We start from the raw sequence: 27,650 nt of genomic DNA, 5'->3' as shown, positions 1-27,650 counted from the left end.
GGCAATTAAAATATGTTGAAATTTGAACTTTTTGTGCTTGACAATATATGTCTTTACTTCCTTAACCAACATGAGAACAGATATGTTTCCAGAGCTGACTCACATGGCCCCCACCAAGAAAGCACAGAATCAGTCCATTTTATTTTTTTGCTCATCAAATATAAGCAGACTGACAGTTAAAGGGCCAATATCCCTCTGTCTATTGTGGTATCAATCATTCACCATCCCAATCTCTGGCATTGACAACCTTTCCTTTTCTCACCCCTTCCATTTTTTCAAATTCTAAACTTCATGTCACTTTTAGAGAAATTTTGGATGAGTTTAGGTACAACAAATTTTGAAGTCCTCATATAGCAATCACAAGTATCAGAGGTGAAGTTTTCTTTTAGGAGTCACTGTACCAAATGTAATAATTCAAAACTCCCCATTTCAACCAGTGTTCAAGAACTTTTCCTGTCAAAGCTACAGGGTATTATGCAAAAAAATTTCTGAATTTATCTTTCCCAAAATACTCATTTGATTCTTCATTTTTCCTATGTTTTCTTAAAACTTCATGCTTCATTTCCTAGCACTGTAACAAAATTATTGGAACCTACTTTGAGAAATGTGGAAAGGTTGGCACTTTATCCAACGACTACAAAGTGATCTGCATTGATGAGTACTGTCAAAGTAGAGACAAAAAATCCACCTGTGACATTTATGCAGAATTGTCCCGCCTCTGTTCATCAGATGGTCCCGGCACCTATGTATCCTGGAGAGATGATCCCGATGTGGTTTGTGGTAGGTTTTAAATATATTGCAGATTCCAAATCAGGAAGTTTCCATAGCACTTAAAGTTGGGCTATGTTTCAAAGTAATCTTCTCTAATGCCTGTAAGCCCTGGAAGAAACCTCAGAGACCATAATCTTGTCTCTGACATGTACCTGTGAGGAAACTGAGGTCCATTTTGTGGGGTTACTTGCCACAAGTGCTTTGTGTTAAGATCTTAATTGGGAACTTTATAATCAGTAAAAGTCATTGGGAAAAATGGGTAATTCTGTGAAATTCTGTAAAAACTGTAAAAAATAACTGAAAAAGTTATCAAAAGTATGTTGATGAGTAATTATTTTTTTCAGAAAATTAGAAAACCTAAATGAGTTTCATACAAATATGAATATACTTTTCATTTATACTTAGTTCAATCTTTACAAGTTAAAATACAAATAGAATACCAATTTCAAAGTAAGGTAAAATGATACTAGATAATATACATTTCCTCCAAATTAAATATTGTATCATAAAATAATGCATGGGAAATTGGCATAATTTAGTTACTGAATATCTTTAAAAACTGACATATCTTGAAAAGTAGACTCAAAGAATCCCATTTGAAAAGATCCACATTAGAATATTATGTTTTTATCACATTTATTTTCCTCTAATTTCCATGTATACATATTTCTATATTTCTCCAGAAAAACCTAGATGCCCAGAAAAACATATCTACAAAGAATGTGGTCCCTCAAATCCTGCAACTTGTTCTAATGTGGCTCCTTTTCAAGGCATCGAATGTGTGAGTGGCTGCACCTGCCCAGAAGGTAATAATATTTACACTAAAACAATTGAAAATGAAGTGACTCAGTTATAGTGGGATCTTGTTTCTAACAAGATATTTAATGAATAAATTATTACCTATTTATAATCCATCCTTCTAACATACTGCAGGGGAGGGGTAGAGAGGCTTTTAAAGTTAATGTGCATTTCTGTCTCTACAATAACCGAGGGCCATGGTACTACACAGATGATTCGCTAGCTCTATAATAGGCCCAAAAGGACTGCTCTGTGGCTCTGAAAATTGTCTATACTCTTGCCAGTTCTCAAATTTCTTAAATAGAAATTATCATTTTAAGTGCATGTTTACACTTGAAAGAACAACCTCCAAAGTGATATTGCAATACACTGCTTGAGAATTTACTGATGTTTATATAGTTTCGAGATTAACTTTATATAATGTACTCTAGGTTATCTATTGGATGATATTGGAGAGAAAGGGAGATGCGTGTTGAAGGCTGACTGTCCCTGTGAATCTAATGGAAAGGTGTATCAGTCAGGAGAAATCCGTGAAGGTTCTTGTGGTTCTCAGTGGTATGTGTGTGTGCTTTTTGTCTACATTTTATTGATAGTGAAATAATACTAATATTTTAATGTAATTTGAAGTAATTCCCTAAATCCACATGTAAAATAAACTTTTCAGAAAAAAAAGCAACCTTCTGGCATTTTCTGTGTTGATATTCTTTCAATTTTTGAGGCAAGTTTTGTGTTTTATGTAAAATGTATGAGCTTTCTTTGTATCTTTAAAAGACAATGTTTTTTTACTAACTAAAAGAGTGTTTTGAATAGTAAACCAATTGGTGGTTGCAAAACAGAGCAAAGAATAATACAAAAGTATGGTTACAATAATGAAACAATATGCTAATTGCCAGGAATATTTAAAAATATACAATTAGAAACAACCCAACACTTTTCAAATAATTTTTATACGAGGCTACATTGGTGAAGATACATTTAATCCAGATAGGATTTTAATGTGCCAAAAGTTAGTGTAGATTATTTCTCTTTTAGGTGAATAGCTTGATTCTTCCTTTTGCATTCAGGAACAATATTCTGACCAGAGAGATTTCCCTGTTCCTCATTATGCCTTTTCTCTGAAATTCCACATATCTGCTGGACTTCAGAGGACTTTCTAGAATGTACTGTGTCCTTGTGAGGAAATAAAAGGACTCAATGAAAACTAATATATCATTTATACTGTAATATTTTCTCAATAAATAGGCAATGTTCTGTTAGCCTGGTAATAATATATTAATAATAATTATGAATAACAAGAGCTATGATTTATTGAATGTGTATAGCTGTGCTGTCCAAGAGAAATATAATGTGAACCACAAATATGACCCACATATATAATTTAACACTTTTAGTTGATGCATTTGAAAAAGCAAAAAGAAACAAACAAGTGGAATTAATTATAATCATGTACTTTACATATCCAAAATATTATCATTTTGACATGAAATTAGTATAAAATGTTGAGAGATGATACAATCTTTTTTCATATTAAGTCTTAGAAGTCTGTATGTATTTTACATTTACAGCAGATCTCAATCTGGACTGACAAGCCACATTTCACATAATCAGTAGCTATGTCTCTATACTATATTGGACAGTGCAGGTCTATAATGTGGCATGTAACAGGTAATACTAATTACCTGTAATACTAATAGTGAAATGTGTTCCATTTAAACAAACTCCTGAAATCCAGTTTACAAGTTTTTATATGTTTAATGCAGGCAGAAGTTATTATTTTGGTCAATGGAATTAGAGTCTTTTAAAATATCAGGATACCACCGTCAATGAGACATTTTATCAAAGCTGAGATGTTGGGTGGGGAATGAAAATGGTGTAAGAAAACTTAACTAGATGTCGTAGTTTAAGTTGTGATTTTTAAATGTTGTGTTATTTGTTTTCACCATAGAGAAAGCATAATTGATGACCTTTAACATAACCATTGCATTTTAACAGCACATGCCAAGAAGCAAAGTGGTCTTGCACTAAAATGTTATGTCCTGGAAGATGTAAGGTGGAAGGAAGTTTGATTACCACCTTTGATGGTGTTAAATACAATCATCCTGGAAACTGTCACTTTTTGGCCATCCATGTATGTAATAGTCTACAACACGAGAAAACTGATATATCAAACTATTTCTCAGCCATTTTAAAACACAATCTTCATCTTTATTTACTATTAAAAAATAACAAACAGCCCTTCAATCATTGGTTATGTGTTTCAGTATCTGCTTTCGGTCACATATTGACATTGACAATCATTATTACCTGTGTTCCTTAGAAATTCTTGCTAAACAAAAACAATTAAAATCTCCTTCATTATTAATAATTTTCTAAATACACCAGGAAAAGATTTCCTTTTTCTACTTTTCTTTGTATGTGTTCACTAGTGCCTCAAATGAAACTATCTTTTACATTCCATAAAGCATCTTCCTCTTTCATCATTATTCTTTTACATTTATTTTTAGTTTTTATAATATAACAGTATGATAGAGGTTATCCTTACATTTAAACTCCTTTCAATATTAAAATTTTAAGTAATCTGAATTTCAGTAAAAGGGGGATTCTATTTTGTAGCTTGTACCTTTAGCTAGAATGAGAACAGGCAATTTTACTTAACCTTCCTGGTCAGAAACAAAGATGAGCAGAATTTGTGCCTCCTGAAGCGAGAGATATGGGTCAATGACCAGTAATCTGAAAAATGTAGTTGCTGCTATTAAAAGTCAGTTTTTGAAATCTTCTTTCCTTTTTTGTAATACTCCTCACATAATCCATGAGGATAGGGAATGGGCAAAGTGAGAGGGAAATATGTCCAAATATATAGAATCTTTGCTTCTTATAGATTAGAGATTCCTAGATCTTGAAATGAGAACTGGAAGTCAATGTTTGGTATGACTTTTATTGTGGGTTGACAAATTAAATACCTCTCTCATTGGATTTAAGTTAACATCATGGATTTTCCAGAGAATAAACAAGCTATATTACCTCGAAGTCCTATTAGTCTCAATAATGCAGTGCAATTCCTGTGGAGAAGACGAAAAGTAAAGCTAAAAGAAAAAAAAATGATGCTATGAAAATCCACCAGTTATAGACTACTTAGATAGTCTATACCTTATGCAAGAAACTTGGACCATCTGTAAAGCTCTTGGCCAATCCTAGACTGTACCATTGACTGAACTAGGTTTCTAGTTTCAGAGCAGACTGATTAGATGTAAGCCTTTTGCATATTTAAAATGCAAACATGCATTGTGAATGAATCACATAGTAATAGCATATATTCAATGACATTTTAATAAACATTTACATGAAATGTATTTTTTAACAGGATAAAGATTGGTCTATTAGTGTTGAGCTTCGTCCATGTCCAAGTGGTCAGTCAGGAACGTGCTTAAATAGTGTTACACTCCTCTTGAATTCGGTAAGTAATCAGATTCCTAAAGCAAAATCGAATCAATTGCTCCACAAATTCAGAATTTTCAGGTTGAAAAAGAGAGGTTTTGCTGTGTAAATTAAAAGCATAATAAGATTGATAAAGTCTCTGGAAGAGCTGGATAGTTCCAAGGATCCTTAAGTATATCAAAATTACCATAGACACATAACTAATGTGCTAATCACAGGTCAGCCTTATGTGCTTATTAGATTATTAAAATCTATGACCCATTTAAGAAGACATTTATATTTGTTTAGAATTTCATGTATTTGGAACTATCATTTTAAGTGGAGATAACCTATATAGGGAGGGAGGTCACCTAGCTTGATCTTTGGTACTTACAAGTGGTTCAACCTTTGGAAATCTAAGTTACCTTCTTGGGTCTTGGTTTCCTCATCTACAAATCAGGGATGAAAAGTCCTTTATAATCCTCCTGAAAGAATTTTTATAAGAAATGCTTTAAAAATGTTCTATATTTTAGATATTTATAAATTAATCCATTACAATTAAACTTTTATGGGAAAAAATTTCAGGTTCATATATTACACTAAAATGAATTAATATTGTAAATTAATATGAACTAACAATGTGTTTTAAATATTAGTCTGTTCCAGTTGACAAATACATATTCAATAGAGATGGAACAGTCACAAATGACAAGATTAGAAATCAAGGTTATTATTATTCAGGTAAGTTTAATAATACCATTTAAAAATAAATGTAAAATGCATTAATTTATTCAATTTTTAAGGATATTAAATGTTTCTGTTTTTAAAAATCTATTAAAGTATAAAAGCATTTTAAGAAATCAAAAACTGTTTAATATGTCAACTGTTGCTATTAATATAAATTATTACTTTAACAGAAAAAATACAGATCTCCAATGCATCTTCCTCATACCTTCAAGCAGAAACATACTTTCATGGAAAACTGCAAATACAAATTGTTCCTGTGATGCAATTATATGTTTCCATGCCACCCAACCAATTCACAGACACTGTAGGTAAGTCATCTAGATATGTTTTTATTTCCAAGGTGCAAATGTAACCATCTAGTGTAATTTTCAGTTGTCTCAAGTAATGACATTAGACCATAAGGCATTTTTACTTAATCTTTCCTTTCATATTGCAGTAAAATAATTCTAACATACAGTGAGGACAGCTTTATTTATTACAAAATCTATTTCCTAAAGGTTTTCAACAATTTAAAAATTTTAAGGTTTTTAAATTAAGGATTTATTAAGTGAGATTTGATAATTTTTGTTATTTCATTTGGCTAATATATGTTACTAAAGGTTTGACTTGTAGAAGAATAAATGAAAATATTATGCATGTAAATCTTTTGAAAATCAAGTTTCAAATACAAGCTATTATAACTAGTCTTTCTGCTCATAGATTACATTTCTTTTACTGAGTTTTTCTGTTATAGAAATCAGCTCTTACATACCGTCCAAATATCAAACAAAACAAAGAAACGATGGCAAATCCCACAGTTACTCATTTAAAACCGTCTAAATTTTTGCAATATACTTTTGCTTAAGAAGGTGACATTTATACACAGGAAAAAAATGTAACTCATGGGTCAGAAGGGTCCAGATAAGAAAGACAGTGCTCTCAGGTGGCTTATACATGTTCTGATTTGAGCGAAGAACTGAATATGAATCCAAAAAGAAGATGAGAAAATGTTAAAATTTGTTCTGTGCTCTATACAGGACTCTGTGGTTCCTACAACAACAGAGCAGAGGATGATTTCATGTCAAGTCAGAATATATTAGAGAAGACATCTCAGGCATTTGCTAATTCTTGGGAAATGATGCCTTGTCCTAAAGGAAACACTGCTTCATGCGTCAGTATAGAAAAAGGTAATGTTAATTGAACGTCAAACTCTGTAATTAGATATTTGGTACTGGAATTATAAACTTATTCTGGTAATAATATGAGACCACCAGATAATCCTGGTTTCAGGTAGCTTTTGTTGTACTGTCCCAGTTTTAGAGGGAACAGTGGAGAAACAATCAGGCTGGTTGATGACACTCTTAGAAAACATGTCTCTCATTGGGGAAAAGACACAGCTGTCTTTTTCTATATTCACTCTTTTCCTCCTTATACAGTTTTCTCCATGGTTATAGAATAATAGGGTTAGAGGAGACTTTACCTATCACTTAGTTTATTATTATTCCTATTTTATTTAGTTGTAGAAGTCATCATTTCTTTAAATAGCGAGACTCACCCTAACTGCTGAGACACTTAACGATGCAGCTATAGTTAGATCCAGGTCTCCTAACCACTGCCATCATGTATACCAAACCCCAAATATAGATCTTAATGGGAAAACTGTACACTTGTATGATTCAGCTCATGTTTTAGCTTACCAAAGACTTTCATACCTATTAGTTCAATTTATTTCCACAAATATTCATGAAGGACATGGATGAGTTTATTATCTCCATTAATGTAGATGGTGATAATGGAGTTTAGATAGGGTGTTCTTAATAAGGTATAATCCAAGTGTTTTGAGTCCAAGTCTTTCTCTGATTGTTCCCCTAGTATTGCTGATTTTAATACTTACTTCACTTTATGTTGCTTCTTTCATAAGTAATGGAATGCAATGGAAGGTAAGTTAAGATATATTATGATGATATGTTAATTAGTTATTTCTAAATTAATCTGCATATTTGAAACAAATGTCTGATCAGTTTTTAATAATATTTAAAAATTACTAAAGCGATTCCTTTTGAAAGTTTCATCTATTTGTTTTGATTTAAAAGATGAGCTGATAAATGCATTAACATCTACATGGTAATACATATTTCATGGTTTTAATTGTTGTTGTTTTGTTTTGTGGGTATTGCAATGAAAAAATGAGCATAGGTAAAAAACATATATATCTCATAGAAACCAAACCAATTTATGTTAAGCAGGCTATATGTTAACACTTTTGAGAGATACGTAAATGACTCAATTTTCAGTGTTTTATATATAACTTAATAAAATAAAATACAGAAAATTAAACTATAATAAGATGTTAATAATGTTTACAAAAAAACAGTGATACCTGGTTACAAGTTTGGCCTCATAATTGGCCTCAATGTCCTTTAAATAGGTTCAGTCATCTTCCTTTATTGCTTCCTGGTGACAGTAACTTTTAAAGGCCAATCAACAAATAGCTTAAAAAAATTTTAGTAATGTTTGTCCTAGTCATGGTCATCATCCTTAAGAATCTGCAAATCACTGAGCAAAACATTTTCTACTCAGATGCTGTTTTTGTGAATTTTCTCTTCTGTTAATTTAATCTGAGACTAGTTATTTATAAACCAACCAAATATCAATTAAGCAGTTAAAAATAAAATTAGCATATCTGAATTATTGATACTGGTTGTCCTAATGTATGACCTTCAGAAACACTGATCTGACCTACTTGGGTGACAGTACCAACCTTTCATAATTTGACATAAATATGTATTTTAAATTAAAAGGTACATAAATAAATACTCTGGTTCCCTTATTCATATTTTTATATAGAAACTGCACTTCAGAAAATGTTAACTGACTTAATATAAAAGTCCAAAGCTAATAAAGATTTGCCTCTAAGTTTAAATAGTTTCTGATTATATCATGCTATTTTTGTATATAGTGATAACAAATTATAGCAAAACACTTTAAAAACACAATTGTTTTAATAAAGACAAAAGTTAAAAATTTACACTTTCTCTTTTAATCAAAAAATTATGACATTATTGATCTAATATGTGGTGCATTAATTTTCTTCCAGAAAGGTTTGCTGAAAGGCACTGTGGAATTCTTCTTGATTTGAGTGGGCCTTTTGCTTCCTGCCATTCAGTTGTGGACCCTAAACCATATCAAGAGGTATGTGAGGGTCTAATATTAACAGCTTTTTTTGAGAAATATTTTGATAATATTAAAAGAAGCATGAGATATTAAAAATGTTCAAATAGCAGCCATTGTCAGTAGATTAAGATATATGTTTAAATTTAACATTGGATTATACTAATTTATTCAATTGTTAGATATACCAACTCAAAACAAAAAGAGGTACTGCAAAATAACCCCAAATGAGAAAAGTCTTGAATAAGTTTCTCTTTCTGTCTTTTCTAAGTTCTTGGAAAACTCATTTAACAATTGATTTGCTATTTTGTATATTTTTGAAAGGAAGTAATTCCAAAAGTTTCAAGGACAAAAGTTTTTCAGGGAAGAGGAGTGGTTATGAACTGATTTGTTATACACAGTTTTCCTGTTCTGAATATTTTCATAATGTAATATAAATTGGTTTCTTATTTTAAAGGAATGCAAAAAATACACTTGTACTTGTGAAAATAGTCAAGACTGCCTGTGTACAATTTTAGGCAACTATGTGAAAGCATGTGCTGAGAAGGAAACTTACATGATAGGATGGAGAGCTGGGCTTTGTGGTAAGCAGGATAGAGGCTTTAGATAACTCTATTTTCTTCTCAATTTTACAACAGTTGTGTGTGAGTGTGTGTGTCTAGGTGTACTTTAAGCATGTGTATTTACAAGTTTGTACTTTGTTCTTTCAAAGATGATTTTATGTTTTTTCAAAAAATGTTTTTTGCAATCCTTGCATATTTACTTCTTGGTTTATTTCTTCTATCTTGATTAAATACATTCATATTTTAACAAGAACATAATATATATGCATTTATATATAAATATATGTTTCTGTTCAATTTTTGTATGCTGAAATTTAAATAGTGTTCTGACATGCATTTTTAACTGATAGTCAAATATTAATAACTTATTTTGAAAAAATAAATTAGTAAACTAAGGGCTCAACTACTATGTTTACAAAATCTTACTTTGGGGACTACCCTGGCAGTCCAGTGGTTAAGACTCTGCACTTCCATTGCAGGGGGCACAGGTTGGATCCTTGGTCAGGGAACAAAGATCCCTCTTGCCACGTGGCCAGAAAAAAAAAATCTTATTTTGTTTTAAAATATTTATTACACTAAAGTCAGAAAGAGAAGGAAAAATACTGTATGTTATCGCTTTTATGTGGAATCTGAAAAATAAAACAAACTAGTGAATATAACAAAAAAGAAATAGACTCGCAGGTATAGAGAACAAACTAGTGGTTACCAGTGGGGAAAGGGGAGGGAAAATATAGGGGTAGAGGATTAAGAGGTACAAATTTACTATGTATAAAATAAATAAGCTACAGGTATATATTGTATAGCACAGGGAATGCATCAAATATTTTGTGATAAATATAAAATAGAGTATAATCTATAAAAATTTTGAATCACTGTGTTGTACACTGAAACTAATACAATATTGTAAATCAACTGTACTCAGTAAAGAAAAAGTGAAAAAATCTTATTAGAAGGCTGATAAATACTTCATTTAATGGAAAAAAATGTTTATTGCACTATTCAAATATGACTTCAGAGAAGTACTTGGTTTACAAAAAAGAAAAACTTTTGTAGAAACACATCTCTATAGATAAAGCTTAATACTGCATAGCCAATATCCAGTCAATCAGTAAGGTCTGTCAAGTTCACCTCCAAAATTTCTTTCAAATTCATTCATATCTTTCCATCTCTTTTGCCACCAACCTTGTTCAAAAGCCGTCACTTTTCCTCCTGGGTGATTGCAATAACCTCCTTCAATATCCAGTCTTGGTTCCCTCTAATCCAATTTCTGCAGAGAAATCAGTATAATCTTTAAAGTAAAACCAAATAAAACTAACCTGATCATGTGACATTCCAGTCTAAAACAAGTCAATGGCAATTCATTGCTTTTAGGCTAAAGACCAAGCTGCTTACATGGGCCGTGCAAGTTCTAAAGGCTACTTGTCCCTGGGCTTATAGTTTCTATTCTTCTACTTGCTTTTTGAAAGAATTTCCCTCTCTTGTAATTTAGACATAGAATTACCAGACATAGAATTACCTTTCTCCAGGCTGTCTTCATGCTGTCCATCTACCCCCTGCTTTTCACTAAATGCAGGTTCCCAGCTGTACACACTTAGAGCTTCCTATCTTGCTTTTTTAGCATGCACCACAATTGTTCTTTCCCCAGGAATATAAGCTACAGGAGAGCAGTGTACTGCCTATCTTGTTTATGGGCTTTATTCTCAGCAGAATGTGTAAACATTAGAGTAGTGTCTCAAAAATGACAGAAAAAAATAATGAAAAAAAGGACAAGTAGCTTTTCCTTTATTATTCATAATCTCAATTATGATTAATTCACTATAATACCTATAAACATCAAGTTGAGGTAAGATTATTAATTTTCCTGCTTATTTACATGTTGACTATTTTTCCCTATACCAACAGATCAATCTTGTCCAAGCGGCCTAGTTTTCAGGTACAATGTAAAAACCTGCAATAGTTCCTGCCGATCATTGTCAGAGAGAGATAGGAGCTGCGATATGGAAGGTGTTCTAGTTGATGGATGCACTTGCCCTGATGGAATGTACCAGACTAATGAAAGAAATTGTGTTCCAAAATCTCAGTGTGACTGCTACATAAATGACGAAGTCCTGCAACCAGGCAAACTCATCCATATTGGTGACAATAAATGGTATGGAAATTACAAATATACTTGTTATGACTTTGAAATCAAGGGACTGTGCTTTTCAGAGAAATAGTCTTTTGCTAGTATGAAGTCCTCTTTAGACCTATCATATTTAAAATTTTGTATTTCTTATTAAAGTTTGATATTACCTCTTTTACCTAGAGTGTTCACTACACTGTAATGGCCATCGCTGATTTATCCCACTCTTGTTTGGTTTTAAATGACAGTAGAAAAAATATTCTAGCAGCTACTACATACAGACAATGCAAAATGATTTTATATTCAGACAACGTTTCCTAGTTGTCTCTCAGCATTTGTCATTCAACAAAGAGTTATTCAATAAATATCTACTGTGTGCCATGCTTTGTGCTGAGCCCTGGAGTTACAAAGATGAGTGAGCATTGTCTTGGACTCAGATACTGCAAGGAGGTTTGTATACTATCATATGGTACCAAAAAGGGCCAGTTGCTACTGCAGGAGATAAAAAAACTTCTCAGAGGAGACCAGCATTTCAGTTTTCCTAAGGGATGAATCTTTTTCCCGACAAAATTGGGGTGTGAAGAGTGACTTCTAGTGGAGTAAACAGAATGAACTGATGTAGGAAATGTTTGAAAAAGTATTGCACATGCAGGTTGTTGTTGCACAGGATTACCCTGGAAAAGAAGGCAGTGACCAGGCCATACTCAAGAGTTTGAACTTTGTTCCTGGGCAGTAGGAAGTGCTGAAGAATTGTAACTTTTTGTAATGGGCAAAGTAGTCTATCCACATTTCTAATTCAATACACATAAATAGCAATTCTTAAAAACATAACTGCAAAATTGAAGCAGCTATTCCAAAAAAACTTTGGATGCACCTTCTCTCTTTTCTTTAGTTCCATAAAGACATCACTTAGCAATGAATAATTTTTCTTGGTCATTTTAAAGGAAAGCATGTGTATCAACTCTTTTTCATCAAATATGTAAAACATTTGGTTGGGGTTTGGTAATGATACTTTCCCTGTAGATGCTGGGGAATCCGTAGATTACCTTTTTAATAAAACTTAGGCCAGCACCTCCAAATTATGGTTGCCTTCATCATTATCCTGTTTCAGACCTCTAAGACCTCTTATTGGCACTACTGTGAGAGCTAACTTGGCTGTTCTTTGCCCTGTCTCTCTCTGTCTCTGTCTCATGTTTCCTGTACTACCACTAGAATATCAAATCTAAAGTACTATTCTGATTGTGCCACTTAGCTGCTCAAACACTTTTGTTATGGTGACAGTTGCCTAAAGAATAGAAACAAACTTGCATGTCATTTGAGACTCTCTGAAATCTGTCTGTAACTTACTTCTAGTACTTCTCCCTGTAATGTATCCTGCCTTCTATCAAGCAAGTCATTGGAACATACCTTGTTCTTTCCTTTGTCACACTTTGCATCTTATCAGCAATATCTGTTGAATCTTACTCATCCATCAAGATCAAGCCATCTTTTCCGTGAAGTTTTCTGTATGTCCATAAGAACCTTGTTTGCACATTTCTATAATACATACAGGATTATATCTTATAATTTGGTACATTTTATGCATCTTCTGGGAGACTGTGTCTCATTGGTCTTATTATTTGTGATAAAACAGGTGGTTTATGAATGAGAGGTTAAAGTTGCTGTAACAGTGTATTAAGAAGCTGTCATTGGAATTTTATTTAAACGTATCATTTCCAGGACTTCCCTGGCAGTCCAGTGGTTAAGACTCTGTTCTCTCAATGCAGGGAGCACGGGTTCGATCCCTGGTTGGGGAACTAAGATTCCTCATGCTGCACGGCACAGCCTAAAAAAAAAAAAAGTATCATTTTCTTTTATTTCCAGCGTATGTCGAGATGGAATTCTTCTTTGCCAGACTCCCATTGATTTAACGCTACGTAAGTTTTGAAATCATGATGCTTAAGATATCTACTTTGGTTAAAATAAGCAGATCAAGAGGCCCTTGATTAACAACTTCCCTTGTTCCACAGAGAATTGTTCTAGAGGGGCTGAATATGTTGACTGTAGGAATCCTAAGGCACAGAGAAGAGTTGACAGTACCTGTAGCACTCGGAACATACCTAGTTTTGAAGTAAGTGACATGGTATTAGAGTTTAGTTTTTTAAAACTTTTGTTTCAGTGAAGAAGGAAATTAAAACATCAATGAAAAGTAATTAGAAGGTCATATTATTTTTTGTGTGTCATTTTGATTTGTCAAATGTTGACTCTAAATGTATACTTGGTATATTTCTGCATTGTCAATTAAAACTGATAATGTGATGTATTTAGGCTAGTGCCTCATGGTGTATATTTTATATTTATTCCTGTAGGAGAACTTGCCTTGCAAGCGTGGATGCTACTGTCCTGTAGGAATGGTTCGAAATTCTAAAGGGAACTGTGTCTTCCCTGATGACTGCCCATGTTCTTTTGGTGGACAAGAGTATGACCAAGGAAGTGTCACCTCGGTTGGCTGCAACAAATGGTGCATAATAAAATATGACTACTTTATTTGTTTTGGATATTAGAAAGTGTACAATCTGCTCTGATTTTTATGGGAAAGAAGTCATACTTTGGGATATTTTGAAAAATAATGGTCCAATTTAGTTAGAAAAAATGCTATCTTTAAAATAGAAATTTTACATAGCATTATGTACGATGGACATCAGATAATGAAGAAACTGCAAAATTTAAACCAATATGAAACATTGTTTTGTGCTTCTTTACAAAAACAATATGAGTATATGAATCTTGATGTAATATAATTACCACACTGTATCATTGCTTTCTTTTAGTACTTGCATAAAAGGATCTTGGAACTGTACACAAAATGAATGTCAAACCACCTGCCATATCTATGGGGAAGGTCATGTTAGATCTTTTGATGGAAAAAGTTACAGCTTTGATGGTCTCTGCCAGTATTCATTTATCGAGGTAATTGCAAGTGTGTTTTATCACAATTTTTCTTTACTTCTTATTATTTATTTGTAGATGAAGTCTGGAGTATTTTATTCTCAAAAAGTGAGATTAAAAAAAAATGGCCCCTTATATGTTTCTCAAAGGCAGTAAAATGTAACATAATGTAAAGATGAGTCTGGAGGCAGTAGACCTAGATTTCACTCCTGGCTCTGCCATTTCTCAGATGTATGACTTACTTTGGGCACATTCCTTAATCTCTCTGTGTCTCAGTTTCCTTAGCTATAAAATGGGGATGGAAATAGCCCCTACTTGAAACCAAAGTAGAGAAAATATTGGTGCACATACTAAATGCTCAATAAATGTTATGTGTCATTATTTTAACAACAGCACTATCAGCAATGACAGTTACATTTTTTTGAGTGCTTTTGCCAAGCGATTTTATATATTTTATTACATTCAATCACTTACAATATAAAAGGCTTATATTATTATTCCTATGATGGAGATGAAGAAATTGAGGATTAGAGAGGTTAAGCAACATGAACTACTAAGGAGAAAATGCCATATTCAACCTAGATCTGTCTGATTCTGGAGTTCATGCTTGTTCCATACACCTAAACTGCTTCCTACGTAACATGTAATGGGTGAAATTTGGATTGTTTTGCATTAGTTTTGATTGAATATCAAATTTCACATAAATCACTGAGGAAAATAACCCCACATCTTATCTAGCTATTTGCAGAGCCTAGAAATAAATCTAAGACTATAAACTTACACAATTTAAATATATATACATCTATGGTATAATTCTAAACTTGTATAGAGGTAATGGGAAAAGGACTCAGTCAAAACAAGTTAACTAGTTTGGACTCAGCCAAGACTACAGACCCATAACACAGTTACGCCATTGTCTTTTGGAAATTCCATAACAAAACATATGGTAATTTATTGATTACAAGGTGTCACTGTCTAAGAATGTTTGTCTGATACAAATATTGTAATTGAGTTCCATGTCCCTGATATAAATAAACTATTATTAACATTTAATTTTTAAAGGATTATTGTGGTCATGAAAATGGCACATTCCGTATTTTAACTGAAAGCATCCCGTGTTGTGAAGATGGGCTTACATGCTCAAGAAAAATTATAGTTGCTTTTCAGGTACAGTACTGTTTCTCTTTATTTTCTTTTTCTCTCAGATTATGCACTGCCAAATAAAACTAATGTTTTTGTAAGTCTATCTTTTAATTTACAGGATCAGAATATTGTCTTGCAAGATGGTAAAGTCACAGCAGTCAAAACTACAGAAAGTAAGGAATGTGAACTCAGTGGAAATTCATACTCTGTTCATACCATTGGCCTGTACTTGATTTTGAAAATTTTAAGTGGAATAACCATAATTTGGGACAAAAATACAAGAATTTCTGTGTTATTGGATCCACGCTGGAATGTATGTATATCACATTCATATATGTAATAATATAACAGAAGCAAATAACAATAGAAGCAAAATCATTTTTGCTGCTGAAGATTAGAGACATATTCAAATGTGGAAAGTGGGAGAATGGCAGTCTTTGTTATAGAACAAGGCTCCACATCTATTCAACCTTACGTGAAATATTAAATGTAATCAAAGATGATAGAATTTGGTGAAAAATAAATGCAATAAACCTGAAGCATTCTAGTTTAGCCATATGTGGTTGCTTGGTGTATAGATAGAATTAATGTAATCCTTGGAACAAATATTCTAAGAACCTAAGAGTACTCCTGTATGATTTGAAGCTGGTGAATATAATTATTTTTAAATTCTTAAGGCATTTATCTTGGTCAATACTGCAATATAGGATATCTTGGATTAAATGGGAGCAGAATCTTATCCATAGATTCTGGTTTCCATCCAAAATTTGGAATTTAAAATAGATTTATAATATACACAATCTTAATATCTCTATCATATATCTATCTATCCATATCTATCTAGCTCTCTATATGTCTCTAGCATAACTCACTTTTAAAGTTCCCTTTCTGATCTATATAGGGCAAAGTGTGTGGTCTTTGTGGAAATAACAATGGCGATCTTAAGGATGATTTCACAACGAGATACTCATCAGTAGCTGCTGGAGCACTGGAATTTGGAAATAGCTGGAAAACAAGTCAAGAATGTTCAGACACAGTAGCTCAAACCTTCCCATGTGACTCAAACCCATACTGTAAAGCTTGGGCTGCGCGGAAATGTGAGATCATCCGGGACAGCACCTTCAGAGACTGCCACAATAAGGTAGTGGGGCTCTGAGAGCAATGACAGGCACAGGTTTTGCTCTCAGGTACTCAGGTGCTGTGCGTGGTGCCAAAAATCTTGGCTTTCTGTGCACCAATGGTGAAAAGAAATATGGAGACAGAGTTTTGGAGCAATGAGAAAAATGGCTTTAATCTTTGCCTGGCAAAGGGGAAAACACAGCAGGCTAGTGCCTCAAGAACTGTGCCCCCCTTCTCTGGGGAACAGGGAAAGGTTATATAGCCTGGGGCTCATGGTCTGGGGTAGGTGATAAGGCTCAAAGTAATTAAGGTCTTGCATGTCTTTTTTTCTGCAAATTCATGGCCAAAGCTGGCATCAGGCAGCTCAGCAACTGGGTCTGGTGTCCCTGAAGTTACTGCCTGTGACCTTCTTTCTGAAATGAAGAGTGCTACAAGGGAGTATAGGGGAGAAGAAATGCCAGGTGCAAAGGGTAATTCATATGGAGTCAGAGAGTAACTAGCTTTGTGAAGGACAAGTCTAGCTACAAGTGTTTGTTAGTAGTAACAGCTAAAGAATAACCAAGATTGCTTAACTCTTTCAGGTGCGGTTATATTGTTTCCCCAGTCTGTTCATTGTTTTCTTATTTTCCTTGTTTATCAGAAAAGAAAATCTCATGTCTATTTTTGCTGCAACATGGTCTTCCTAGGTGGACCCCAGTGCGTACTATGATGCATGTGTTGAAGAAGCTTGTGCATGTGACATGGAGGGGAAGTACCTGGGATTCTGCACAGCTGTGGCGATGTACGCAGAAGCATGCAGTGCGGTTGGAGTCTGTGTTACATGGAGAAAACCAGATCTCTGTCGTAAGTCCATATGTTGTTGTTCTTCAAAATGTAATCAGACAGAATTGTTTTGTTAAACAACCATTTGTCTCCTCATATTTTCTATAAAATACATATTCTTGTGCATAGACAGGTTTAAACACATGTTAATGTTTGTTTATGATTGGGAAAATTGAATATTGATGGAAAATATTTCTTATTCATACGTAAATGAACAATGAACTGTTTACCTATCTTGGTATAGTTATATATTCTTAAATATTTACCTCATATATCACTTTTGGTTGAAGTCCTCACACATCATCTTGAAAACTTCTACAGAGTTCTAGTCAAGATAAACTGTAAAATGAATATAAATTGAATTTTGTTATGTGTGGAATGTGGTAACTTTAGTAGAAATTAGTCAACACATTTCCTTCCAAAGGAAGGTATGATAAGAGAAAATGTGCCAAATGAGAAATGTTGAAATTGAATCCTCATTTTATTTAGTTTATTATGTACAACTTTATATATTATATTGAAATCTTTAGTTGCCTCATTTGGGAACTGTTTTTTACATATTAAAGAAGCTTAATTTTCCTGGAGATTTATTTTTCTCATTTAAGCTTAGACATTAAAACCATGAATATAGACTATGACCTAAAATAGCTAAAAAATGGGAAAATTAATATTTACTCTTCCACCTCAAACCAATCTTATTGTGAGATGTCAAAGAAAAGTGCTATTTTGATTCTATATGCTTTCCCTCCTTTTTTTGTAAGCTGTTTTTGCTCGTATGGCAATTTAGATAAAGCCAAAGGGACTTGATAAGACAGAATGATATACTTTAGTTCTGTTTATTGTTAGTATCATTCAAAAACTCTTATAAAAATGCTTTGGAAAATGAAAGTTGAAAATTGTCATATAATGAATGCAAGTAATTTGATATAATTCAATCATAGCTATCTACTGTGATTATTATAATGCACCTGGGGAATGCAGCTGGCATTATGAACCTTGTGGTACAGTGACTGCAAAAACATGCAAAGATAGAGTAATTGGCCAGAAGTTTTCTGCACTTTTAGAAGGTAAGACATATTTTAATAATTTCCATGAAGAAGTGCAAATTATACTGGTATCTTAAAACTGGAAAGTGTTTTAAGATACTGACAATTCAGTATCTTACATTTTGTAATTTAATGAATAGTTGTTTATCTTTATTATGACATTAATATTTCTACATTTGAAACATTTTGTCTAGACATAAATTATCTATTTAACGAGAGAGAGAGAGAGAGAGAGAGAGAGAGAGAGAGGGATAGGGAGAACATAGCGATCTGATCCCATTGGCAATCTTTATACATTTCATTAGACAAGGTAGTTTGTTGAGAATGTAGTTTCAGAATGCAACATATAATATAGTCTCACTTGAATGGAGGCCAATTAACTATATCCCACAGTTAAAAATTACCTTATTTCTAGCATTACATATCTTAGAGAAAAAGAAAGAAGTGGCAAGAAAACAAGATGATACAAAAACTTTCCGAAAGTCACATCTGTGTTAAATCCCAGGCTTTGGGATATTTTCAGCCCATTTTATTATGATTTCTGTTATCTTCGTCTACCCTTATGAAAGTAGATATTTAGAACTGGCATTCACATTTCAAGACCCATATTTATCCAAGTCTTGCATTATGTTCAACATCGTGGCTGTCGTTAAAGTAGTAAATCATTTAAAATATTTTAGGAAACATTTTAGAAAAAAATTAAATCAGCCAAAATTTCTAAATTCTCAGGTTTATATTCATTGCAAGAGGGTCTGAATCCTGTTGAAGTTTTTTTTCTTAACAAAACATCTTTATTTATTTATTTAACATCTTTATTGGAGTATAATTGCTTTACAATGGTGTGTTAGTTTCTGCTTTATAACAAAGTGAATCAGCTCTACATATACATATATCCCCATATCCCCTCCCTCTTGTGTCTCCCTCCCATTCTCCCTATTCCACCCCTCTAGGTGGTCACATAGCACTGAGCTGATCTTCCTGTGCTATGCAAATGCTTCCCACTAGCTATCTATGTTACAACTGGTAGTGTATATATGTCCATGCCACTCTCTCACTTTGTCCCAGCTTACCCTTCACCCTTCACGTGTCCTCAAGTCCATTCTCTACGTCTACATCTTTGTTTCTGTCCTGCCCCTAGGTTCTTCAGAACCATTTTTTTTTTTTTTTAGATTCCATATATATGTGTTAGCATACGGTATTTGTTTTTCTCTTTCTGACTTACTTCACTGTATGACAGACTCTATGTCCATCCACCTCACTACAAATAACTCAATTTCATTTCTTTTTATGGCTGAGTAATATTCCATTATATATATGTACCACATCTCCTTTATCCATTCATCTGTCAATGGATACTTAGGTTGCTTCCATGTCCTGGCTATTGTAAATAGAGCTGCAATGAACATTGTGGTACATGACTCTTTTTGAATTATGGTTTTCTCAGGGTATATGCCCAGTAGTGGGATTTCTGGGTCGTATGGTAGTTCTATTTTTATTTTTTTAAGGAACTTCCATACTGTTCTCCATAGTGGCTGTTTCAATTTTATATATTTTCGCTAAGAGTATGCTGTTGTTTTGCTATTATCTACTTTGGTTCATGGAACCATTGAAGTAAGTTTACAAAGGTAGAATGCAGTTTCAGCAAATAGAGATGAACTGCGGGTCATTTTTACACACAGGCTGTTATGCTAAGTGCCCAGACAGTGCTCCCTTCCTGGATGAGAACACCATGAAATGTGTCAGTTTGTCTGAGTGCAGCTGCTTCTATAATGACATCATACCTGCTGGTGGAGTGATCCAAGATAACTGTGGGAGAACATGGTAAATTCTCTAACTGTCCAGTATTTCTGTTTCTTCCATTTTTATTTAGAAAACAATTAAGAAAAAAATCAGTGAATATATTTTTTAACTGTTATTTCTAAATGGGAAGGTCAGCTTTAGGTTCAGTTTTATATCACTTATGTTGGTTATTTTGTGTTTTCAGTAAATCCACATATCAACAAATGGTTTGTTAAATCTTATACTTTGTGCAGAAGACAGAACATAAAATGTCACTATGTACTTTTGGGTAAAAAGAAAGTTTTCATTCCATAAATGTAAGATCATGTTTATAGGCTTTCAGACAGTGACATGGAAGTGAAGAGGGGAGGTCTGTACTAGAGCGGCATGGCCATCAAAAAAAGTCATGTTTGAAACTTAAAATCTAAGAACTAACTTTACAGCTTGACTCCAAACATTCCTTTAGGTCCCAAGAACTCCTCAGTGAAAAGATTAGGAAACAGTACATGAAAAATACAAAAAAACAAAAAAAAAACAGTTTGAATCCACAGCATGCTCTTGGGGAAACAATTATTTACTGTTCTCTTATTTGGTTCTGTTTTGATTTTCACTGTTAGACAATTTGTTATTTTAAATTTGGGAGATGTATGTAATTAGGAGCTAAAAATTTCAACCTCATTCTTATTTTTTATTTTGATTGTTTCTTTTTTGTTTATAATTTAACTTTCAGCTATTGCATCGCAGGAGAGTTGGAGTGCAGTGGTGAGTCACTATGTTTTAGTCTAATCGATTTAGGAAAGATGAGGTAAAGGGTTTGGAATCTTTTCAGACCATCAACAGCAGAGGAGTAAATACTTAATGCTTTAGACTGCTCCTCAGTGGATTGATACAATTCCATTTCATGGTATTTGTTCATATTGGGTCAGTTCAAAACCAATGTTGTCAAGGCACTTCGAACCACTGGTAGATGGGGCAGTCCTCCTGCCACACTCCTACCTGTCTGTAGGTTCTGGGAATTAAAAGAGTGAGACATCAACTAAAATAGTTTAATAAAGGGATGGAGTGGAAGGTGAGGATTATATAGATAGAATTCAATACTTGAAGGATTACTCATGTGCAACATATATCTTAAAAAGAAATTTCAATAAGCTTCCAAAGAATATATAAACGACTCCTTTTTTGCATTTGAAATTGCAAGAAGTGAAATTAAAAAAGCCAGATAACTCATAGGCAACTTGAGTTTTAGAATTTTTATTCACAATTTTTCATTCCTGTCAATAATAGTAATTTATAATTATTTCAGAAACTGCTCCTGCAAATTCAACATTTACAGGTAAAATCATCATTGTGGTTTAAATGTGTATTTCTGATGTCTTTTTATGGATAATCATTTATAGTTTCACATGAATCTGTGCCAGTAAAAGATATGCTGGTAAATATGCTGATATAAAATTTCAAATTAAAATTAACTGTTACTAGAAAATATGTAAAAATATTATTTCATTATACTCCTGTGAATTAAGTTAGAAATATGATTAGAAAGTACAATAGGTATTGTATGCTTATTAGTTAAATATAATCATCCAAAGCTTGACATTTTTAGATGATAATTGGAACAAGTGGAATGAAAAAGAAGTAAATATGATCTCCTGTGAAGTAAATATTTTGAAATCATGATTATACTGGGAGATGACTTGAAAACATAGAAATAAATGTTAATTTATTTTTCTTAACTCATGTATTTGTTGCAAGCTATAATGTTATCTCAGTTATGTCCATTCAAGAGAGTATTGGGCAAAATGCAGCTTAACTTTGGGTTTGGAACTTGTAATACATTGGTGATATAAGTGTACTTAGAGTTGCTACAGTACACTGACACATTCCTGTCTTGTATGATTCAGGGATAGAATTTATTTCCTGTTGATCAATATTTGGAGGTGGTGTCAATTAAGAGATAGTATAGTAAATTGGAAACCTTAGGTTTTGGTAATATATTTAGTATGTGGTCATCAGTGAAGTGTTATTTCTTTTAGTTATCATTGGTTATTTTCCTAAAGCTAAGGTATCACAAGTCAGGGTTCGTTTTGGCCCTGTCTTATAAAGTTCCTGTGAGATTTTGGTTCAGTGGTAATAACAGAAAATAATTAGTTATTTTTGTCGGGCATACAGTAAGTATATAGTGTTATTCATATTGATTTAATGAAAGATTGTTTTGTTAATTAACCTCTGCATACAACTTCAGAAACTTTTATTGAGTTTATGGCAACTGGTTTCTTGAACTAAATTTTCCAGCAAAATTATTTAAGTAATTTATTTTCATAAATATTGTCTTCCCTAAACAGTTTCTACTACAACAGCTACCTCCATACTAAGCGCTGAAGCAGGTAAAAAAAATGCTTATTTGTTTTTTAGCTTCTAAATAAGCATCAAAGTGAATTTGCAACTCAGGCATTTGGCCCTTTTCTCAAATTTGTCGTTCTCTATTTATTTATTTCCTAAATGCCAAATAGCAGGGTCTACATTCCAACTGTGATATTGGTGAAGAATCTCTTCCCTATTCAGAGATCATGTGTCCTCAAAAGAACATTCTACATACTACTAATTTGGAAGAAAGTGACTACAGAAGAAAATTCTATGCTAAATTCTTTGAAAATAATTTATATTTTCTTTTCAACTGACACCAAGGAATTTTAACTTTAATTGAATCATTTGTAATTAAAGCAGTGGTCAGAGAAGTACAGGAGTACTTCTGGTAAATGAATTTAGCTGTTACATTTCATTATTTATTTGAATTTTAGAGATATCTAACCCATGTCTAAATAAATACTTCGTAATCTTGCCTTTCAACACCATTTTAACAGACATTTCCAAATATTTGTCTCCTCTTTTGCACAGCAATTACACTGGTGACCAGTAGCTCAGGCACAGGCAAGCCATAATCATCAACCACAACTTAATCAAGAGGGCATTAAAAAAAATTCCAAAACTTCCTTTTTCAGTATTATACCTTTGCAGTTACACTTTTCAGGGAAGACTTTTTTATTTAACATCTTTATTGGAGTATAATTGCTTTACAATGGTGTGTTAGTTTCTGCTTTATAACAAAGTGAATCAGCTATACATATACATATAACCCCATATCTCTTCCCTCTTGCGTCTCCCTCCCATCCTCCCTATCCCACCCGTCTAGGTGGTCACAAAGCACAGAGCTGATCTCCCTGTGCTATGTGGCTGCTTCTCACTAGCTATCAGTTTTCGTTTGGTAGTGTATATATGTCCATGCCACTCTCTCACTTTGTCCCAGCTTACCCTTCTCCCTCCCCATGTCCTCAGTTTCATTCTCTAGTAGGTCTGCGTCTTTATTCCCATCTTGCTCAAGGTCCATCCACCTCACTACAAATAACTCAATTTCATTTCTTTTTATGGCTGAGTAGTATTCCATTGTATATATGTGCCACATCTTCTTTATTCATTCATCTGTCGATGGACCCTTAGGTTGCTTCCATGTCTCAGCTATTGTAAACAGAGCTGCAATGAACATTGTGATACATGGCTCTTTTTAAATTATGGTTTTCTCAGGGTATATGCCCAGTAGTGGGATTGCTGGGTCATATGGTAGTTCTAATTTTAGTGTTTTGAGGAACCTCCATGCTGTTCCCCATAGTGGCTGTATCAATTTACATTCCCACCAACAGTGAAAGAGGGTTCCCTTTTCTTCACACCCTCTCCAGCATTTACTGTTTGTAGATTTTTCGATGATGGCCATTCTGACCGGTGTGAGGTGATACCTCATTGTAGTTTTGATTTACATTTCTCTAATGATTAGTGATTTTGAGCATCCTTTCATGTGTTTGTTGGCAATCTGTATATCTTCTTTGGAGAAATGTCTATTTAGGTCTTCTGCCCATTTTTGGATTGGGTTGTTTGTTTTTTTGATATTGAGCTGCATGAGCTGCTTGTATATTTTGGAGATTAATCCTTTGTCAGTTGCTTCATTTGCAAATATTTTCTCCCATTCTGAAGGTTGGCTTTTCATCTTGTTTATGGTTTCCTTTGCTGTGCAAAAGCTTTTAAGTTTCATTAGGTCCCATTTGTTTATTTTTGTTTTTATTTCCATTTCTCTAGGATGTGGGTCAAAAAGGATCTTGCTGTGATTTATGTCATAGAGTGTTCTGCCTATGTTTTCCTCTAAGAGTTTGATAGTGTCTGGCCTTACATTTAGGTCTTTAATCCATTTTGAGCATTTTTCACAGAACTGGAACAAAAAATTTCACAATTTGTATGGAAACACAAAAGACCCCGAATAGTCAAAGCAATCTTGAGAAATAAAAATGGAGCTGGAGGAATCAGGCTCCCGGACTTCAGACTATACTACAAAGCTACAGTAATCAAGACAGTATAGTACTGGCACAAAAACAGAAATATAGATCAATGGAACAAGATAGAAAGCCCAGAGATAAACCCATGCACATATGGTCACCTTATCTTTGATAAAGGAGACAAGAATACACAATTCAGAAAAGACAGCCTCTTCAATAAGTGGTGTTGGGAAAACTGAACAGCTACATGTAAAAGAATGAAATTAGAACACTCCCTAACACCATACACAAAAATAAACTCAGGGAAGATTTTTTTTTCTATTTTTGTTTTGTTTGTTTTTTAACATTTTAGAAGAAAACTTTGGGAAAAAATGATATACAAACTGTTAAGAGTCTTTGACTTTTTACTTGTGGTCTATAGATTTTAAACTTTAATTTTACATTTCGACATCTATTTACCTATTTAATCAAATTTCTCTGAAACATTAATTTCAAGTTGATCCATTTTATATATTGCCATAGATGCTATCAGTAACACAATTTTCCTTCCACATGAAACTTATTTTTTTCCATTATGTTCTCCAATTCAGCAGCTTCCATTCCAGGGATTACTACATCAAGCAGTGAAATAATAGGTAGGTGAATCGACAAGCCTATAAACTGACAAATATAGGCTTTTACATATATTAAAATTGTTTTTTACATATTAGAATCAACAGACCCACTCTCCTATACTTAGGACCCTTTTCTTCCCCTCAATTAACATTATTTTTCTTCCTCCTGTTATTTTTTACCTTCTCCAATCTGTCTGTCTCTGTATATACATATATATTTTAAAACATAATGTTTTATTGAGGTATAATTGGCATGTTAACATTATATTAGTTTCAGGTGTTCAACATAATGATTTGATATTTATATATTTTGCAAAATGATCACCACAAGAAGTCTAGGTAACATCCTTGAAGTCACAGATAATGGTTTGCCATCCTTGTATTCCCAATTGCACTTAGTCCCAAGCTATATAATAGTTAGTGTTCAATAAATATTTGTAGAATGAATGGATGATTCTTCTTTTCCCTGTCCCAAATTTGTAATTCAGGTTTTTTCTTTTGGCACAGAATTTCTAGTGAAGATTAGACTATTGATTAGATATTATTTATACTGATGAATCTTATAGTTCATACATTTCATTCATTGGAGCTAATATTTCTTTTGTAGAATACAAAGAGAGTGTAAAATCAAGACTACTTTTTGATTATAATTTTATATCATGATATAGAATTATGACTAATTTGGGGTACTTTTGTAATTTTTAGTGTTGTCTGATTTATTTGGTGATTAATACATGTTGCTTATATTCAAAGGGCAAACATGTAACTTTATCACCATCATAGTGTGGAATATCATTAAAGTGCCCAACTGACATGTTTAATTTCTATCAAACTTTCTCTTATGTTGAATATCATTAGCAGGTCTGGCTCTTTCAATGTAATTTTAGAAGGACTGACATGTTTCAGAAATATTTTTCTTTATTCTATAATTGTAAATTTATTTCTGAAGGCTTAGTAACAATTTCATCCCAATAGTTGTTTAATATATACTGCATAATGATATTCTACCTATGTATTATCTCAGCCATAAACAATGGACTGAATTCCTAATTCTCAGCCTTGTTCTGTTTCTAAGATAAGTAATTTGGTTCAGTTATATAGGTCTCTTTCAGTTAAAATAAAATCATTCACTCAGCTACTAAAACTTTTGAATCTTGAGGCCATTTAAAGTATTCTTGACTGTTGATTTGATGAATTGTGTAGTCATGCATGAGTCATAAGCAAATTGGACAACTATTTCAATATGATGCTGATATCTGCATCTTGCATTAAAAGTAGGCAATCAGAACTAAGAAGACTGGTTTGATTTTTTCCAGTTTATACATATATTTTCTTTTATTGCCTTTTCTTTCCCAAGCATTCGGTTTTGAACATAATATTCTGGCAATTTAATTTTGTCAACATTCTGTATTGTAGCAAGCAAACTTTTCATATAAAACAGAAGGCCATGAGTAGATTACCTAGAGTTTTTGTTACTTCATCATTAGCAACTGATGAGGTTTTAGATGTAAAATTAACCTTAAAACACTACAGAAATCTCATCAATTGCTTCCACCATAGCATTTAAAAAATTATAAATCTAATGTAGAGTTTAATTATAGGGAAGATTAGCTTGGTGATTTTTTTCCTGAATTCAGTTGGTATTATTTATGACTTTTAATGCTTAACCTTACCAAATCTTACCAAATCCTAATGTTTTATTTAATTTCACTGAAACTGCAACAGACATTTCATGCTCTGTTAGTATAATATTATTTTACTAAAACATCATCTTAATACTGTATTACAATATATAGCAAATAATAACTGTTAATGAGTGCTTACTATATTTTAGTCATTATATCAAGAACTTTTTATTCAATTTCTCATTAAATCTCAAAAATCCCCTGATTCCACAATCCTCCACAACACACTTGCCCTCATATTTTACAGGGGAGAGGATACAAAGAACTTAAATATTTTTTCCAGCATTACAAAGATCAGAGGAAAAAGGGATTTTCTGGTATGACGTAGAGAGAAAAAAGGGTTGTCTTTTCCTTTTTATCCGTGAAAGCAAGAAATTATAGTCAGAAATTATAATTTCACAGGTGTGAATCATTAAGGCTTGCCCCAACGTTAATCTGAAATCAGGAGAAAAAAGTAGTTTTTAGAAGTTTATTTTTTTCATGTTAAAATTCTGTAAATGTGCCACAAATCAAATAAATTTTAAATAGATTTAGTCAAATAATCCCAATATAGAGAAAACATTGATTATCAAGTTATAGAATCAGTAGTAACTTTCCAGAATTTTTGGATAATGTAGATGTAGCTTTATA

At 32.9% G+C, this 27,650-nt stretch overlaps 1 protein-coding gene across 1 annotated transcript in view; it reads left to right on the top strand.

Annotated features, from left to right (window-relative positions):
- MUC19 (mucin 19, oligomeric) overlaps positions 1 to 27,650 on the top strand; it is a 117,169-nt gene that overhangs the window by 9,178 nt on the left and 80,341 nt on the right. Inside the window, 26 exon segments of the mRNA XM_061206671.1 lie at positions 570 to 780; positions 1,455 to 1,577; positions 2,001 to 2,124; positions 3,562 to 3,697; positions 4,931 to 5,023; positions 5,640 to 5,724; positions 5,901 to 6,038; positions 6,747 to 6,896; positions 8,807 to 8,901; positions 9,338 to 9,464; positions 11,346 to 11,592; positions 13,429 to 13,481; positions 13,575 to 13,675; positions 13,914 to 14,065; positions 14,376 to 14,514; positions 15,556 to 15,660; positions 15,755 to 15,949; positions 16,538 to 16,777; positions 17,442 to 17,598; positions 18,519 to 18,644; positions 20,303 to 20,444; positions 21,133 to 21,164; positions 21,706 to 21,735; positions 22,745 to 22,786; positions 23,298 to 23,330; positions 25,312 to 25,356. Of these exon segments, the coding sequence (XP_061062654.1) occupies positions 570 to 780; positions 1,455 to 1,577; positions 2,001 to 2,124; positions 3,562 to 3,697; positions 4,931 to 5,023; positions 5,640 to 5,724; positions 5,901 to 6,038; positions 6,747 to 6,896; positions 8,807 to 8,901; positions 9,338 to 9,464; positions 11,346 to 11,592; positions 13,429 to 13,481; positions 13,575 to 13,675; positions 13,914 to 14,065; positions 14,376 to 14,514; positions 15,556 to 15,660; positions 15,755 to 15,949; positions 16,538 to 16,777; positions 17,442 to 17,598; positions 18,519 to 18,644; positions 20,303 to 20,444; positions 21,133 to 21,164; positions 21,706 to 21,735; positions 22,745 to 22,786; positions 23,298 to 23,330; positions 25,312 to 25,356 (3,121 nt within the window).

The sequence above is a fragment of the Eubalaena glacialis genome, chromosome 11 (assembly GCF_028564815.1).
Source record: "Eubalaena glacialis isolate mEubGla1 chromosome 11, mEubGla1.1.hap2.+ XY, whole genome shotgun sequence".
In the NCBI taxonomy this organism is placed as follows: Eukaryota; Metazoa; Chordata; class Mammalia; order Artiodactyla; family Balaenidae; genus Eubalaena; species Eubalaena glacialis.
This window is presented reverse-complemented; position numbering and strand designations above follow the sequence as displayed.